The 12,315-nt window shown below is 39.4% G+C and overlaps 3 protein-coding genes across 3 annotated transcripts; 1 reads left to right on the top strand and 2 right to left on the bottom strand.

Annotated features, from left to right (window-relative positions):
* Positions 1-118: 118 nt before the first annotated feature.
* Positions 119-1,576, bottom strand: si:dkey-197c15.6 (putative nuclease HARBI1). The gene is made up of 2 exons (XM_033984474.2): positions 898-1,576; positions 119-691 (listed from the first exon to the last, which is right to left on the bottom strand). Exons 1-2 carry the CDS (start codon positions 1,574-1,576, stop codon positions 270-272), a joined length of 1,101 nt encoding a protein of 366 aa, XP_033840365.1. The 3' UTR covers positions 119-269.
* Positions 1,577-1,703: 127 nt separating this feature from the next.
* On the bottom strand, positions 1,704-4,000 carry pigp (phosphatidylinositol glycan anchor biosynthesis, class P). The gene is made up of 5 exons (XM_033984920.2): positions 3,939-4,000; positions 3,674-3,761; positions 3,138-3,210; positions 2,956-3,074; positions 1,704-2,870 (listed from the first exon to the last, which is right to left on the bottom strand). Exons 1-5 carry the CDS (start codon positions 3,981-3,983, stop codon positions 2,743-2,745), a joined length of 453 nt encoding a protein of 150 aa, XP_033840811.2. The 5' UTR covers positions 3,984-4,000; the 3' UTR covers positions 1,704-2,742.
* A 168-nt stretch (positions 4,001-4,168) lies between these two features.
* Positions 4,169-8,668, top strand: rexo4 (REX4 homolog, 3'-5' exonuclease). The gene is made up of 8 exons (XM_033985343.2): positions 4,169-4,646; positions 4,719-5,023; positions 5,101-5,247; positions 5,563-5,756; positions 5,835-5,923; positions 5,990-6,064; positions 6,338-6,412; positions 6,489-8,668. The coding sequence occupies exons 1-8, from the start codon at positions 4,431-4,433 to the stop codon at positions 6,648-6,650; spliced, it is 1,263 nt and encodes a 420-aa protein (XP_033841234.1). The 5' UTR covers positions 4,169-4,430; the 3' UTR covers positions 6,651-8,668.
* Positions 8,669-12,315: the final 3,647 nt, after the last annotated feature.

Below are 12,315 nucleotides of genomic sequence, written 5' to 3'. Positions count from 1 at the left end.
CAGAACAAATACAAAAATATGTAAGCATAGTAGAATTATTCAAATATCATTATTGTATTCAATATCATGTTGGGGTCGACACTGCATATGACCAATGAATGTCTTGCATTAAGAAACGTTTTGTCACAAATATTATTTTTATTTAACAATAATTACAAAACAATACTTGGTGTCTGGAAAATGTCCTTTGTGAAAACTTGTGTTAGTGTGGTTAATGAGTGAGTTGAGTAGTTATAATTGACATCCCCTTTGTGTCTTGCCCGCATTGCTTATACTTCCTTCTCTGTTCTCAATTCAGTTTGTGCATCATTGCTGCTTGGAGCAGAAAACACTCTGTTGATGAGTGCTTGCCTGGCATTTAGAGCTTCATTGCTGACTTCTAAAGTCCCTGAGTGCTGTTTACCTGGATACACAGGTTCAGACCCAACTGGTAGTGACGGCACCGAAAACTTCTTAGCAATGTTGTGAAGTACACAGCAGGCTCTGATAATATTGGCCTTTTGGTCCAGGCAGTTTTCTTTTGCAAAGCCGAGCTGCAGCAGCACCTTGAAACGCCTCATCAGGCAGCTGAGAGTGGCCCACATGATGCCCAGGATCTTTGCATGAGCCTCGTTGAAGCGGACCTCGGGCTCATTGGACGGGTCTGTCACAGAAGTCAGTACATGTTTGCTCTGGAGATAGCCTTTACCAGCTAAAATGAAAACAAAAACACAAACATTACCCACAATTGTATTTTTCCACATTTTCTCTTAGCTATAGGCTGAAGGGCAACAGTGGCTCCATGGTTACCACTGAGCCACCTTATTATTTATCATATTTAAAATTGGGAGTTAAATAAGCATAACTGTTGTATATTAGACATGTTGGATTCACAAAAAAGTACTATGGGGAACTCACCAATTAACCAGTACGGTCCATAGAGCCCCTCCTCTATCTCATTCCCTTTGGCTGAAGACGCCCACATCTCCTGCTCAGGTGTGCGGCCCGCCTCACACTTCTCAACAAATAAGATATTTCCATCAGAATCGCATATGATCTGGCTCACCACTGCAGTGTAACCGAGAGGACTGAAAAAAGTCCGGTAGTTCTCCTTATCATAGGGAGACACTCGCACCCGAAAATGCGGCGATGCCAGGATGCCCAGCACGTTGGGAATACCACATATTGCTTCTATATTGGATGCGACTGTAGCTTTAGCCTCTTTAGTTTCGGGCAAAGAAACAAACTTGTCCGTCATTTCAGAGATTTTCCCAGACACCAGACTGATGATGGCAGGGCAGTGTGTGTGAGTGAGTCCAAGTTTGGTCAGGAGAGATGCAGAGGATATGCCGTGTGCGTAATAGTTCAATGTCACCATAACCAACGCGTCAACGGAGAGAGGAGGACTTTTTGGCGAAACATTGTGCATACAGACACGCATAGAGTCTACAATAAACATGAGGCACGGTCTAGTGAGGTGAAACAGATTAAACAAAGCTTCATCATCAAACTCGTCAAAGCAGCTCGGAATCTCGTCGTCTCCGTCTTCAATTAGCGCCTCGTACGTAGCCAACAACATCGGCAGAGGGTACGCCATCTTAGATTTGCGAGATAAGTCAAGTAACGGGAATAAGTAGAGCCAAAATGTAAATAAATAAGCAGCTGTGAAAGAAATAGGGCGGAAGTCATTTGTCCCTGCGCAGAATTCCGTTGCCGCCCTCTAGTGGTCATTCATGTGTTCAACAGTAAACTACACATGATGTTTTTTTTTATTTTACTTCTCAGTTTTATTTTCAATACACGGATGTATTTAGTAGAAAGGTGAAGATTTTACTCTCTGGAATACGTTCGTGTATTTTTGGTGCCAGTTGATGTAAAAATAAAAGTACTTTCCCAACTAACAAGTTAATTAAGACAACCATACAGTTCATTCACAGTGGTAAGTGTGTGAATGAATTGTATGGTTGTTTGACCTTGAAAATACAAGTCAAACTAAATTAGTTCTAAAGCAGTTAACCATGTGGTACAGAACTCGGTTTCTGTTCCTGTTTTAGCGGTTCCTGTAGCTGTGATTGAATGTAAATCAAACACACACTTCTGTATAATTAAGTAAAGGCAATTTTAACCCTGCAGTGTTCGTTTCATTGTTACAGCTTTAGTGCTACACTTTCAATCCATTTTGCAAACACATGGTTAAATAAAATAGAAAATTTATTTTTACCTCTTGATAAGCCATTCAAGAAGAAACAAATTAAAATATGATTTGAATATTTAATGGAAATAATAATTATTTTGAGCAATTATAAAATTTTTTTTTAAAAAAAGTATAAAAATTGCTAGTAGTCAACTTAATCATAAGATGCTTTTGTGCCATTAAAAGACCTCTACACCGCACAAGGGTAAATAAAAAAATATATTAAATTAAATGTAGATTGCATAATTTCTCTGATGAGGGTAAGACACTTGCTTGTCTCCATGGCGATGTTATTGCTTTGCCTGGAATATACTGTAAAATATCATAAAATAGGGATTCTTACTATGAGTGGAGTCACCTCTCCAAAAAATCTGACCTGTAACTTGGCCTGTTGGCACCACCTGCTTGTGCCCATTGATAGATAGGTGTCATACCATGCTGTGGAATGTTTTAGAAAAAGCGATTGGAGACAAAAATCTAATAAATGTACAGATGTCAGCTTTAAAAAAAACAACAGTGATGCATATTGCACATATGAAAGAACATTAATTCATAAAAATATATCAAAATCACCTTCTGCTTGCTGAGGGTGGAGATAAATAAAACATATTATTTACATCACTTATGGAAACATCTTTTAGTCTTGGCACTCCTCCCTTCTCACATGCTTCCGTTTTCTGGCTTTCAGCATATACATCTGTAATTAATTGAAAACAACACATTAATACTTCATATCAAAATACAACCAATTTCTGCCATGTATTGTTTGTCTTTTTCTTTACCTGTGATGTTATCCACCGAGTCCAGTGGAGCTGTATTGTTCATGTTCACTCCAAAAAGAACAACCACGAACACGACTAACCCAACAAGAAAATAGATGGGTGCGGCTAGAACCCAGTACCTTAACACAAAACAATTGAGTTAGAAAATACTTTTTTTTAATCCAGAGTGACACACTACTTACTTTTGGGGCCAGTAAGTCAGGCCAATAAGATGAAGCCACTCTTCTGGCACAAACGCCCACACACAATAGAGAACTGGAGAGAGAATATCTTGTCAAATAGTTTGTAATTTCATGGCACCTATAGTTTAAAACTGAGATGGAGGACAGGTAGATGAGACAGGAAGATAAAATATGCTGTTTTACTATCATAGTTAAGAATATATAACTATCCACATAAATCACTGGCACACTCACAGTACATCTCTTTCAGTATAAATAAACTCAGGAGAAATTAATTTTTAACAATATAAAATGGTGCCATATTATTCAACCACAAAGACATGATTGTTGTTGGTTTCAAGGACTTCAAATCCAATTACAAGCAGTGATTATGCAGATTCCACATCAATATCTAGATGTCATAATTTTAGATGAGGGCATGTCTGCACAACTCTAGTTTATGGCCGATTGAAGTGCAGTTTTTAAATAGCCAAACTTGTGATCCACAAATTGTCATGTGAAACCAAACCACTGTCAAACCACTAGCGTTAACTTACAGAGGGCAAACTCTGAGCCAAGGAAAAGAACAAAGCCATAAATTCCTCTTTCATTCACAGGAGAGGGAGAGTTGTCCACCATGTTAACCTGGAATTATAAAAACAGAGGATGTTACTACGTTAATAATAGGGAGTAAACACTACCACTACACGCACACAATGTAGATTAGCTTCGAAAACTCTATATGTCTCTCTATATGTCGTAGTAGGAAGGTAAAGACATCTGGGTCAATAAATTAAGTGCCTAAATAATTTCACCGCTCACCAAACTCACGCTGCTCGTTGCAATACAGAGTCCGACGAGAAACATTTACGAATAAGTGTTCCGTATCAGAGATAACGTTACATAAAAGCGCGCAAGATGTGATTTAGACTGCTGAGTTCGTTTTTCATTTGGCAGCTGAAAATTTACAATGGAAATCCACGACTATATCTATGCTTAAAATAAGTTAAACCTTGATCAAGTTAAAAGTGAGTAGTTGCTCATAGTCGGACACATTTCATTGTTACACGGTGAGAACGTACACATTCAGCATGGCGTTAGAGAGGATCAAAAGTTGTCTGCTAAATAGTTTTTTGTAGCAAGCTGTAAAATCATTGATATTGTTATTTTTATCATATAAGTTTGGTAAAACATTATCTTGATTCGTCTGTTCAAATTTAGCGTGTTTAGAGTGTAGCTAAAGCATCGTGGAAAGAGAGGTTGCATATGCTCTGTATCTTACAATACGAGATAATTTTTTATTAGATATTAACCATGTCAGCGATTGTATCAACAAGTAATAGCCACAGACAGAAGCCCAAAGGTGAAAAGAAAAATAAGACGGCTAAAAAGAAAAAGAAAGAATACTGGATTAAATGCTACAAGAAAAAACCTCAAGAAAAGCAACAACAGAAAAGCCCTACAGCCAGCCAGATATTGCCACCAGTTGATGCTCAGCTTTTTTCTGCCAACTGGAAAACATTACAAGAGGTAAAATCAGTATATTTGTATGTGTTTTCATTGGATCATCTGCTTAGACAACTCTATAATTCTTTTATACAGATGTTAAAGAACCAGCCAGAGAAACCACAGCGACAGAATGGCACTGTACCTAACGAGAAGTCTACAAAAACTTCTACTATTAATGACAAAGGGATGCAACAGAAAAAGGACTTTGTGAAACCCGTGAAGAAGACTGTTAAGGACAGTTCTGCTGAAGAGCCAAATGTGAACGATGCTCATGTTCGCAAGACCAATACACCCTGCAGTACTACAAAGAAAAGAAAACTGGACTTAAAAAATACACAGGACAAAAAACAAGAAGCAAAAAAACTAAAATCTGAGACAAAAACAAACAAGCCCACAGAGTAAGTAAACTGCAGTGTTTTGTTTTTTTTTAGAAATGGATTGTTTGAATGTTTTATTAATATTATGTTGTTGGCAGAGAGGACATCTGGTTTGATGATGTTGACCCTGATGACATCGAGGCGACGGTGGGAGCAGAAGCAGCAGAAATCATGAGAAAGAAAATGGGAATTCACCAGAGTAAGGATGTGGAGAATGCGCTGGTCAAAGAGAAGGCATTTGAAGGGTGAGTGTGCCAGTCCATTTCACAATTAGTGTTGCCGATGTCACGTTAAGATCGTATTATTCTTAAAAGTAATACATCTTGTTTTAATGTAATCAATTATAAACCTCATAGTATATAATGGGTTAGATCACACTGATAAAAATTGTATAGTTTGGTATAGAAAACAGTATTAAAAAGGATTATGAATGAACACTATTATTATTGTTACTTTTTTTCTCAAAATAGATTATCACTAATATTTAAAAATTGTGACATAACAACTCACAACTGAATGAAACATAACAATTGTAAGTGTGTGTTTTTTCTTACTCATAGCCTCACAAAAGCTGTAGCGATTGACTGTGAGATGGTTGGAGTTGGCCCAGATGGAGAGGAAAGTATCTTGGCTCGTGTTTCTCTCGTGAATCAGTTTGGAAAATGTATTTATGACAAGTATGTGAAACCAACCGAAAAAGTTACCGACTACAGAACACATGTCAGTGGGATACGGCCAGAGGACATCAAAAATGGTAAGATGAAACCTCACTGTAAAATTTTTGTTGTTGTTATGAATATGATTGTCTTGTAACATTGATTATATGTTATAGGTGAGGATATAGACACAGTGCGCAAAGAGGTTGCTGAAATCCTGCAAAGCCGAATTGTTGTTGGACATGCCATCCACAATGACCTGAAGGTAGCCAACTTCTTATATCTAAAGAAGTAGCATTGAAGTCATAACAAAATACTTCATTCATTCCAGATTCTACTTTTGGATCATCCGAAAAAGAAAATCAGGGATACACAGAAGTATGAGCCCTTTAAGAAAATGGCAAAGGTAAATTGACAAAAAATGTTTAGTAACTTGTGTCTCAGTCATCTAAATGATCATATAGGCACTCATATAAACTCTTGTATTCATGCAAATTTGATTAATTTCTGGTACAACCATATCTGTAAGGTAAAATCCTGTGTTGATTGGAGAATGATTTAGAAAATAATATAATAATGGTAATGCATCAAAAAATGATTAATTATAAGGTGGCTGCCACACGCTGCACAGTATTCCTCAATAATGGTCTGGTGTTTGATGTTTGATATATGTTTCTAGAGTCGGCGTCCAGCGCTGAGAGTGCTCTGTAAAGAAGTTCTAAATGTTAAAATCCAACAAGGCGAACACTCATCTGTAAGTCAATACCAGCTTCAAAGATGATCACTTTTTTCTTCCCACTAAATCTCAAGCCTTCCTCTTGTGTTTACAGGTTCATGATGCACAGGCCACTATGCGACTTTACACAACAGTAAAGAAGCAGTGGGAAGCACAGATCAAGGCAGGTATAAAGAACAAAGACTCAGAGAAAAAGAGGAGGAGACAACCTGCTCTGGGCAAAACCAAGACTGTGAGGACAGGCCTCCCACCCTGACTGAAGGTGACGCTTGGACTCTCAACAGTGTGCTTGCTTTGCTAGAAAAGACTACAGTGGCCCCACAAATACACTTCTGCATAGCCTAAAAACTGGTTGGGTAATACCTTTTGGAATGCACACTATTTTAGTTATAAAGGACATTGTTACTCCAAAGAATGCAATCATAATTTTTATTTATAACCATACCATAACTAAAACATACTCTAAACAGAAACCACAAAAATCTTTTCTTTTAAAATCAAGATAATATTATTTGATGTCCTGTAAAACATGAGCCATACTTTTTAATGTATATGTTACACATGTAACATGTACTGTCACATCTTTGTTTTCTACCAACTGTTCAGGATTGCTTATAAAATTGTGACAAATACATGTTTTACAAAGGCTTGTGAATTATTTCAGCACCTCAGTTTATTTTTTAAAAATATACTTGTAATTTACATACACTCAAAAACAGAATGTGGAGTATAAGTTGTGTGGGCAGAGACCCAGGCTGTGACTATGACAGTGCTGTAGATGCAGTGAGAGATTGCTGCTGCAGCCACTGTGTGCCCAGGGAGTGTTGCTGTGATTTGTGCTTCATGAATGTGCCCTACAGACTGTAAATAATGCTTCATTTGAAGGCACCAAGCAAACCAGAACTCTGTGATCCATGTGATACGGCCATTAGAGGTCACATAGTTTCATAATAAAACTAAAAATGTTGTGAGCACATGTTTTAATATCTTTTCTCTAAACCTTTTGTTACTCAAGAAGACCATAATTCACAGCTGAAAGTAACAGTTCCCTTTTTGAGATACTTTGTCAGTATGGTTTTGTACTCGGAAGCAGATGTACACTGTGCCCTACTTTGGAGAAAGGAAACCCACTTGGTGTGGACTCCAGCCTCGAAATTAGGCCATTCACAAGGAGCACTGTACTGTAGCACATCAAATGAAGGCAACCACTAGAGCTTAGCTTTTTTGGACAATAATATGAATATATTTCAAGTCCTGGAAGCTTTAGAAATTACCAAAGAGTGAAGTATTTTTTGATCAACAATAGTTGTTGGCTCCCTCTAGTGACCATATATAGTGTTCATTGTAGAATTATAATAAAATGTAAAATGAATAATCTAGTCATCTAAAACAGGTCTATATTTTACCTAAGACATGTATATTTATTTTTAGTAACTAAATTGATCACCTTTTCAGAGTGGAAAAGTAAATCCAGGAAATTCCAAATATTTGACTGTGTCCCCCTGTGTCCCCCTGCACATTTTTCTGTAGTAGAAAGTTCATGATATAACTGCAGCCACAATTCATCAGATGGCAAATCCATTCAGTGCCAGATGTTCTGTGAGAAGATACGCAGTGCTGCCTATTTGATTTGATTCCTTAGGCCAAATTGAGTTTTTACCTACATAAACCTTACATTTACTTTCCAGACAGTATGGCTTTAATAATGTGATAAATAAATAATTTATTTTTCTTTACATTGACTTATCTATCAACTTACCTACTTAGTGTTGTAGGAAAGACACTTTGCAGTTTTGAACATGTATTAACAAATGATTCTTTCCATATGCTGAAAAACCTTTCTTTGACTGCCAGTGATGGACCTGACATGGCCCTAAAAATGAAGTTGCATCAAGTCATTTAACAAAGCTTAGACTGTAATTGGAGGCATTACCACTGCTGCTGAGCATGATACTTTTCTTGTAATTTAATAAAATGTAGCTCACAGTCTTCCATACCCCAGCACACTGTCTGTCTGAATGATCAGAGTCAATATTGACATTTACTGCTTGGTCTGTGGCACACAGCACCTCTCCAGGGCTTGATTTGTGCACATGCACTCACTTATTTCATGGGTACAGCCCAGTGGCCTGAAGCACCATAAAACACTCGGCTCAAGATCACTCTGCACGTTTCATCTGTGAATGATGTTTTTCATTCTTGAAATGTTAGGAGCAAATCAGTGTACAGTGGTTTTCCATTAGTGATGGACAGCATCAATAAAGACTATTGAACCATAGGTTTTCATTGTGGTGGTCCACCTTTTCAAGGCCAGAGTCTATATAGACACTGACAGTGAGGCACCTGTGCTAAGCTGTGTTCTCACGTTAATGACTGGACTGGCTTGTGACAGTGTATGCTACTCTCTTATGCATGAGCTCCACTCTGCTGCCGTCAGGAGACTCACTGAGGATGTGCCTATGTAGACTAATGCTCACTCTTAGTGAGAACAAAGTTGAGCATCCAGTATTTATGGGGTTTAAGCAGAAACCCACACATCCAGTCCAGTGGACTGTTTTGCATGTGAATTTCTCCCTCCAACTACTTAGTGGCAAATTCTTTTGAGAAGTAAATTACAACAACACCATTTTATTTATGACACTGAATTACAAACAAAACAACAAAATGATGCCATACAAATGTTAAATATAATTATAAGCTAGAACACCAGCATTTGAAAAACATATTTTGTGTAGCTTGATCAATCTCTCTCACCCCCCCCCCCCCACCCCCCACCCCCACACACACATATATATATATATATATATATATATATATATATATATATATATATATATATATATATATATATATATATATATATATTTATTTTATAATTTATATATCTGAACCTGTCACCCTGATTGCTTTCAGGTGGGTAAGGAATTTCAGATGTATTGTGAGGCTTTTCATTTTCCAGCAGTATAAATGATCACTGAAAACAAGAGCACAGCAGAGGCATAAATCTGTGTGGACCGATACCGGATACTGCCGTCTTTAGGACTTTTGAACAAGAGAGAATAGAAATTATGCCAAGTGGTCTTGTATTATATAATATTATCAATGTGAAGGAAGACTTAAACCTTTCATGACTAGATTTATTCTTTTAAATACCACAATGGCTATGAGGAGAAAAGAAACACTTTACAATACATAAAAGATGGGCCTGTTGAAATATTAATAATGCTTCTGTCCAGTACAACTTGAATATGTAAGCTCAGTACAATACAAAACAAAGAATACAGTACTTTGACCTGAGTTTCCTCTATCTACTTTTATCATGTCTACAGTTAACATTATTCCCCCCGTTCTATCTTAAGTGCATTCGGGCAACATTTTGCTGTCAGCTGCACTTGGCTCTTGAGAAATTTTTGTGGTTGGTGCACCTCAGTGATAGGCCTTTGCCCTTTTACGACTCTTGTAATTTTCATGAGATGACGTTGGTCTAAGGACTGTCCAGTGGGTAAGTTCATCACTGAGACTGCTGATGGTCAGGCTTTGTAGTTTGTCTGACATGCTTAAAACACCCTAATCTGGAGTTTGAGATCTGGAAAGCATTAGATCAACTGATTCTATTCTCGGTCTGTTGCTGTTCAGCTTATACCTACTATGAAACGAAATATATTCTTATTGGACCTAAAGACAAAAGGCGAAAGGTACTAAACAACTAGACTCAAAATCACGGCAAAAGAATTTGAATCTTGGTGTCATAGATGCAGATCTAAATTTGAATCGGCACAAAAAATAAGGTCACCAGAGCATCTTTCACCTTAAAAACATTTTTTTTTAAAGTTTTTTTATCCATTTCAGATGCTGAAAACGATTCATGCCTTTGTTTTCTGGTCTTAGTCAAAAATCAATTTAGCGGTTGCAATTAATCCAAAATGTTGCTGCTTGTATTCTTACTCAGAACAAAAAGTATTCCCATATCACCACAGTATTAAAAACACCCTCCATTGGCTTCTTGTTCAAGCACCAATTTGCTTCAAAACATTACAGCTTGTTTACAAAGGACTAAATGGTTTTGTTTGCACTGGTATATTAGTAATTTCCTGAGATGTCTGTATTTTTCTTTACATTATATACACTGTAAATATTTTTTTGTGGTGGAAGTAGGGTGTTTTATCATTTCAAATGTACTGTTATTATATTATGTATTATTTTTCAGTAAGTAGGAAATGCCAGTCTCCATGTCCAGAGATCCGGTCGTCGAGGCCCCCGCCTTCGACTGCCGCCCAGATCTTCAAGCACCGGCCCCTTACGGATCCTCTTGCGGGTGGTGGGTCCACATGAGGACGGCCCCACGTCACTCCTTCGGGCTGGGCCCGGCCGGGCCCCGTGGGGAAAAGCCCGGCCACCAGGAGCTCGCTGTCGAGCACCCACCCCAGGCCTGGCTCCAGGGTGGGGCCCCGGTAACGCCGGTCCGGGTGACGTAAACGGCCTTGTTTTTACACTCATCATAAAGGGCTTCTGAACCGCTCTTCGTCTGACCCGTCCCCCTGGACCTGTTTGCCATGGGTGACCCTACCAGGGGCATGAAGCCCCCGACAACATAGCTCCCAGGATCATTCGGGCACTCAAACCCCTCCACCACGTTAAGGTGGCGGTTCAGGGAGGGGCTTCATTGAGCCAGGACCTGCAGCAGGCACTGGGGCGGTTTGCAGCCGAGTGTGAAGCGGCTGGGATGAGAATCAGCTCCTCCAAATCCGAGGCCATGGTTCTCGACCGGAAAAAGGTGGTTTGCTCTCTCCGGGTGGGTGGTGAGTCTCTGCCCCAAGTGGAGGAGTTCAAGTATCTCGGGGTCTTGTTCACGAGTGAGGGAAGGATGGAGCGTGAGATTGACAGGCGGATCGGTGCAGCGTCTGCAGTGATGCGGTCACTGTATCGGTCCATTGTGGTGAAGAAGGAGCTGAGCTGGAAGGCGAAGCTCTCGATTTACTGGTCAATCTACGTTCCTACCCTCACCTATGGTCATGAGCTCTGGGTAATGACCGAAAGGACAAGATCGCGGATACAAGCGGCCGAAATGGGCTTCCTCCGCAGAGTGGCCGGGCGCACCCTTAGGGATAGGGTGAGAAGCTCAGTCACACGGGAGGAGCTCAGAGTAGAGCCGCTGCTCCTACATGTTGAGAGGAGCCAGCTGAGGTGGCTCGGGCATCTGCTCAGGATGCCTCCTGGACGCCTCCCTAGGGAGGTGTTCTGGGCATGTCCCACCGGGAGGAGGCCCCGGGGAAGACCCAGGACACGCTGGAGGGACTATGTCTCTCGGCTGGCCTGGGAACGCCTTGGGATCCCACCGGAGGAGCTGGAGGACGTGTCTAGGGTGAGGGAAGTTTGGGAGTCCCTGCTTAGACTGCTGCCCCCGCGACCTGGCCCCGGATAAGCGGAAGAAAATGGATGGATAAGTAGGAAATGTGCTCCATAAAGACATCTTTTTCTTCTTCATCTGCAAATTGTTTCACTCAAAGTTCACCCAAAGTTTGTAGCCAAATGCTCTTACTTTAGAATAATTATAAAATATAAGTAGGAATTTGGAGATAGCAAAATCAAATGTTCCACAGTATAGCATTATATGGATCTATCTTGCATTTATTCAATTACAGTCTAGTTACAGTTTTAACTCAAAAATACATGCACATATTCTTAACGTCAGTAGAGTTGCCCCTCTACAGAACTGACCTGTAACTTCACCTGGTGGTATCACCTGTTCATCTCCATGGAAAACACTGGAACTCTCCAGGCAAAGTGATAACATCTCCATGGAGATGAACAGGTGTCAGACCCTCCATCAAAAAAGTTACAGAGTGCACCTATAAGTAACAGCAACAACTCTAATCCCTAAAACAAATGTTCAGCTGGGTGTTTTAATGTTTAAGCTTTAC

This window comes from Periophthalmus magnuspinnatus, chromosome 19 (genome assembly GCF_009829125.3).
Source record: "Periophthalmus magnuspinnatus isolate fPerMag1 chromosome 19, fPerMag1.2.pri, whole genome shotgun sequence".
Lineage (NCBI taxonomy): Eukaryota > Metazoa > Chordata > Actinopteri > Gobiiformes > Gobiidae > Periophthalmus > Periophthalmus magnuspinnatus.
Note: the sequence above shows the minus strand (reverse complement) of the source record. Positions and strands in the feature narration are given on the sequence as shown.

Excerpts from the sequence above, each read along its gene's own strand:
- si:dkey-197c15.6 (XM_033984474.2), bottom strand. The coding sequence starts at position 1,576 with ATGGCGTACCCTCTGCCGATGTTGTTGGCTACGTACGAGGCGCTAATT. Across the intron at positions 692-897 it reads TGGACCGTACTGGTTAATTG|CTGGTAAAGGCTATCTCCAG; the intron begins GTGAGTTCCCCA and ends TTTTCATTTTAG.
- pigp (XM_033984920.2), bottom strand. The coding sequence starts at position 3,983 with ATGTTTCTCGTCGGACTCTGTATTGCAACGAGCAGCGTGAGTTTG. Across the intron at positions 3,762-3,938 it reads CAACGAGCAGCGTGAGTTTG|GTTAACATGGTGGACAACTC; the intron begins GTGAGCGGTGAA and ends TTATAATTCCAG. Across the intron at positions 3,211-3,673 it reads TGGCTCAGAGTTTGCCCTCT|TTCTCTATTGTGTGTGGGCG; the intron begins GTAAGTTAACGC and ends TTCTCTCTCCAG.
- rexo4 (XM_033985343.2), top strand. The coding sequence starts at position 4,431 with ATGTCAGCGATTGTATCAACAAGTAATAGCCACAGACAGAAGCCCAAA. Across the intron at positions 4,647-4,718 it reads ACTGGAAAACATTACAAGAG|ATGTTAAAGAACCAGCCAGA; the intron begins GTAAAATCAGTA and ends TCTTTTATACAG. Across the intron at positions 6,413-6,488 it reads AACAAGGCGAACACTCATCT|GTTCATGATGCACAGGCCAC; the intron begins GTAAGTCAATAC and ends TTGTGTTTACAG.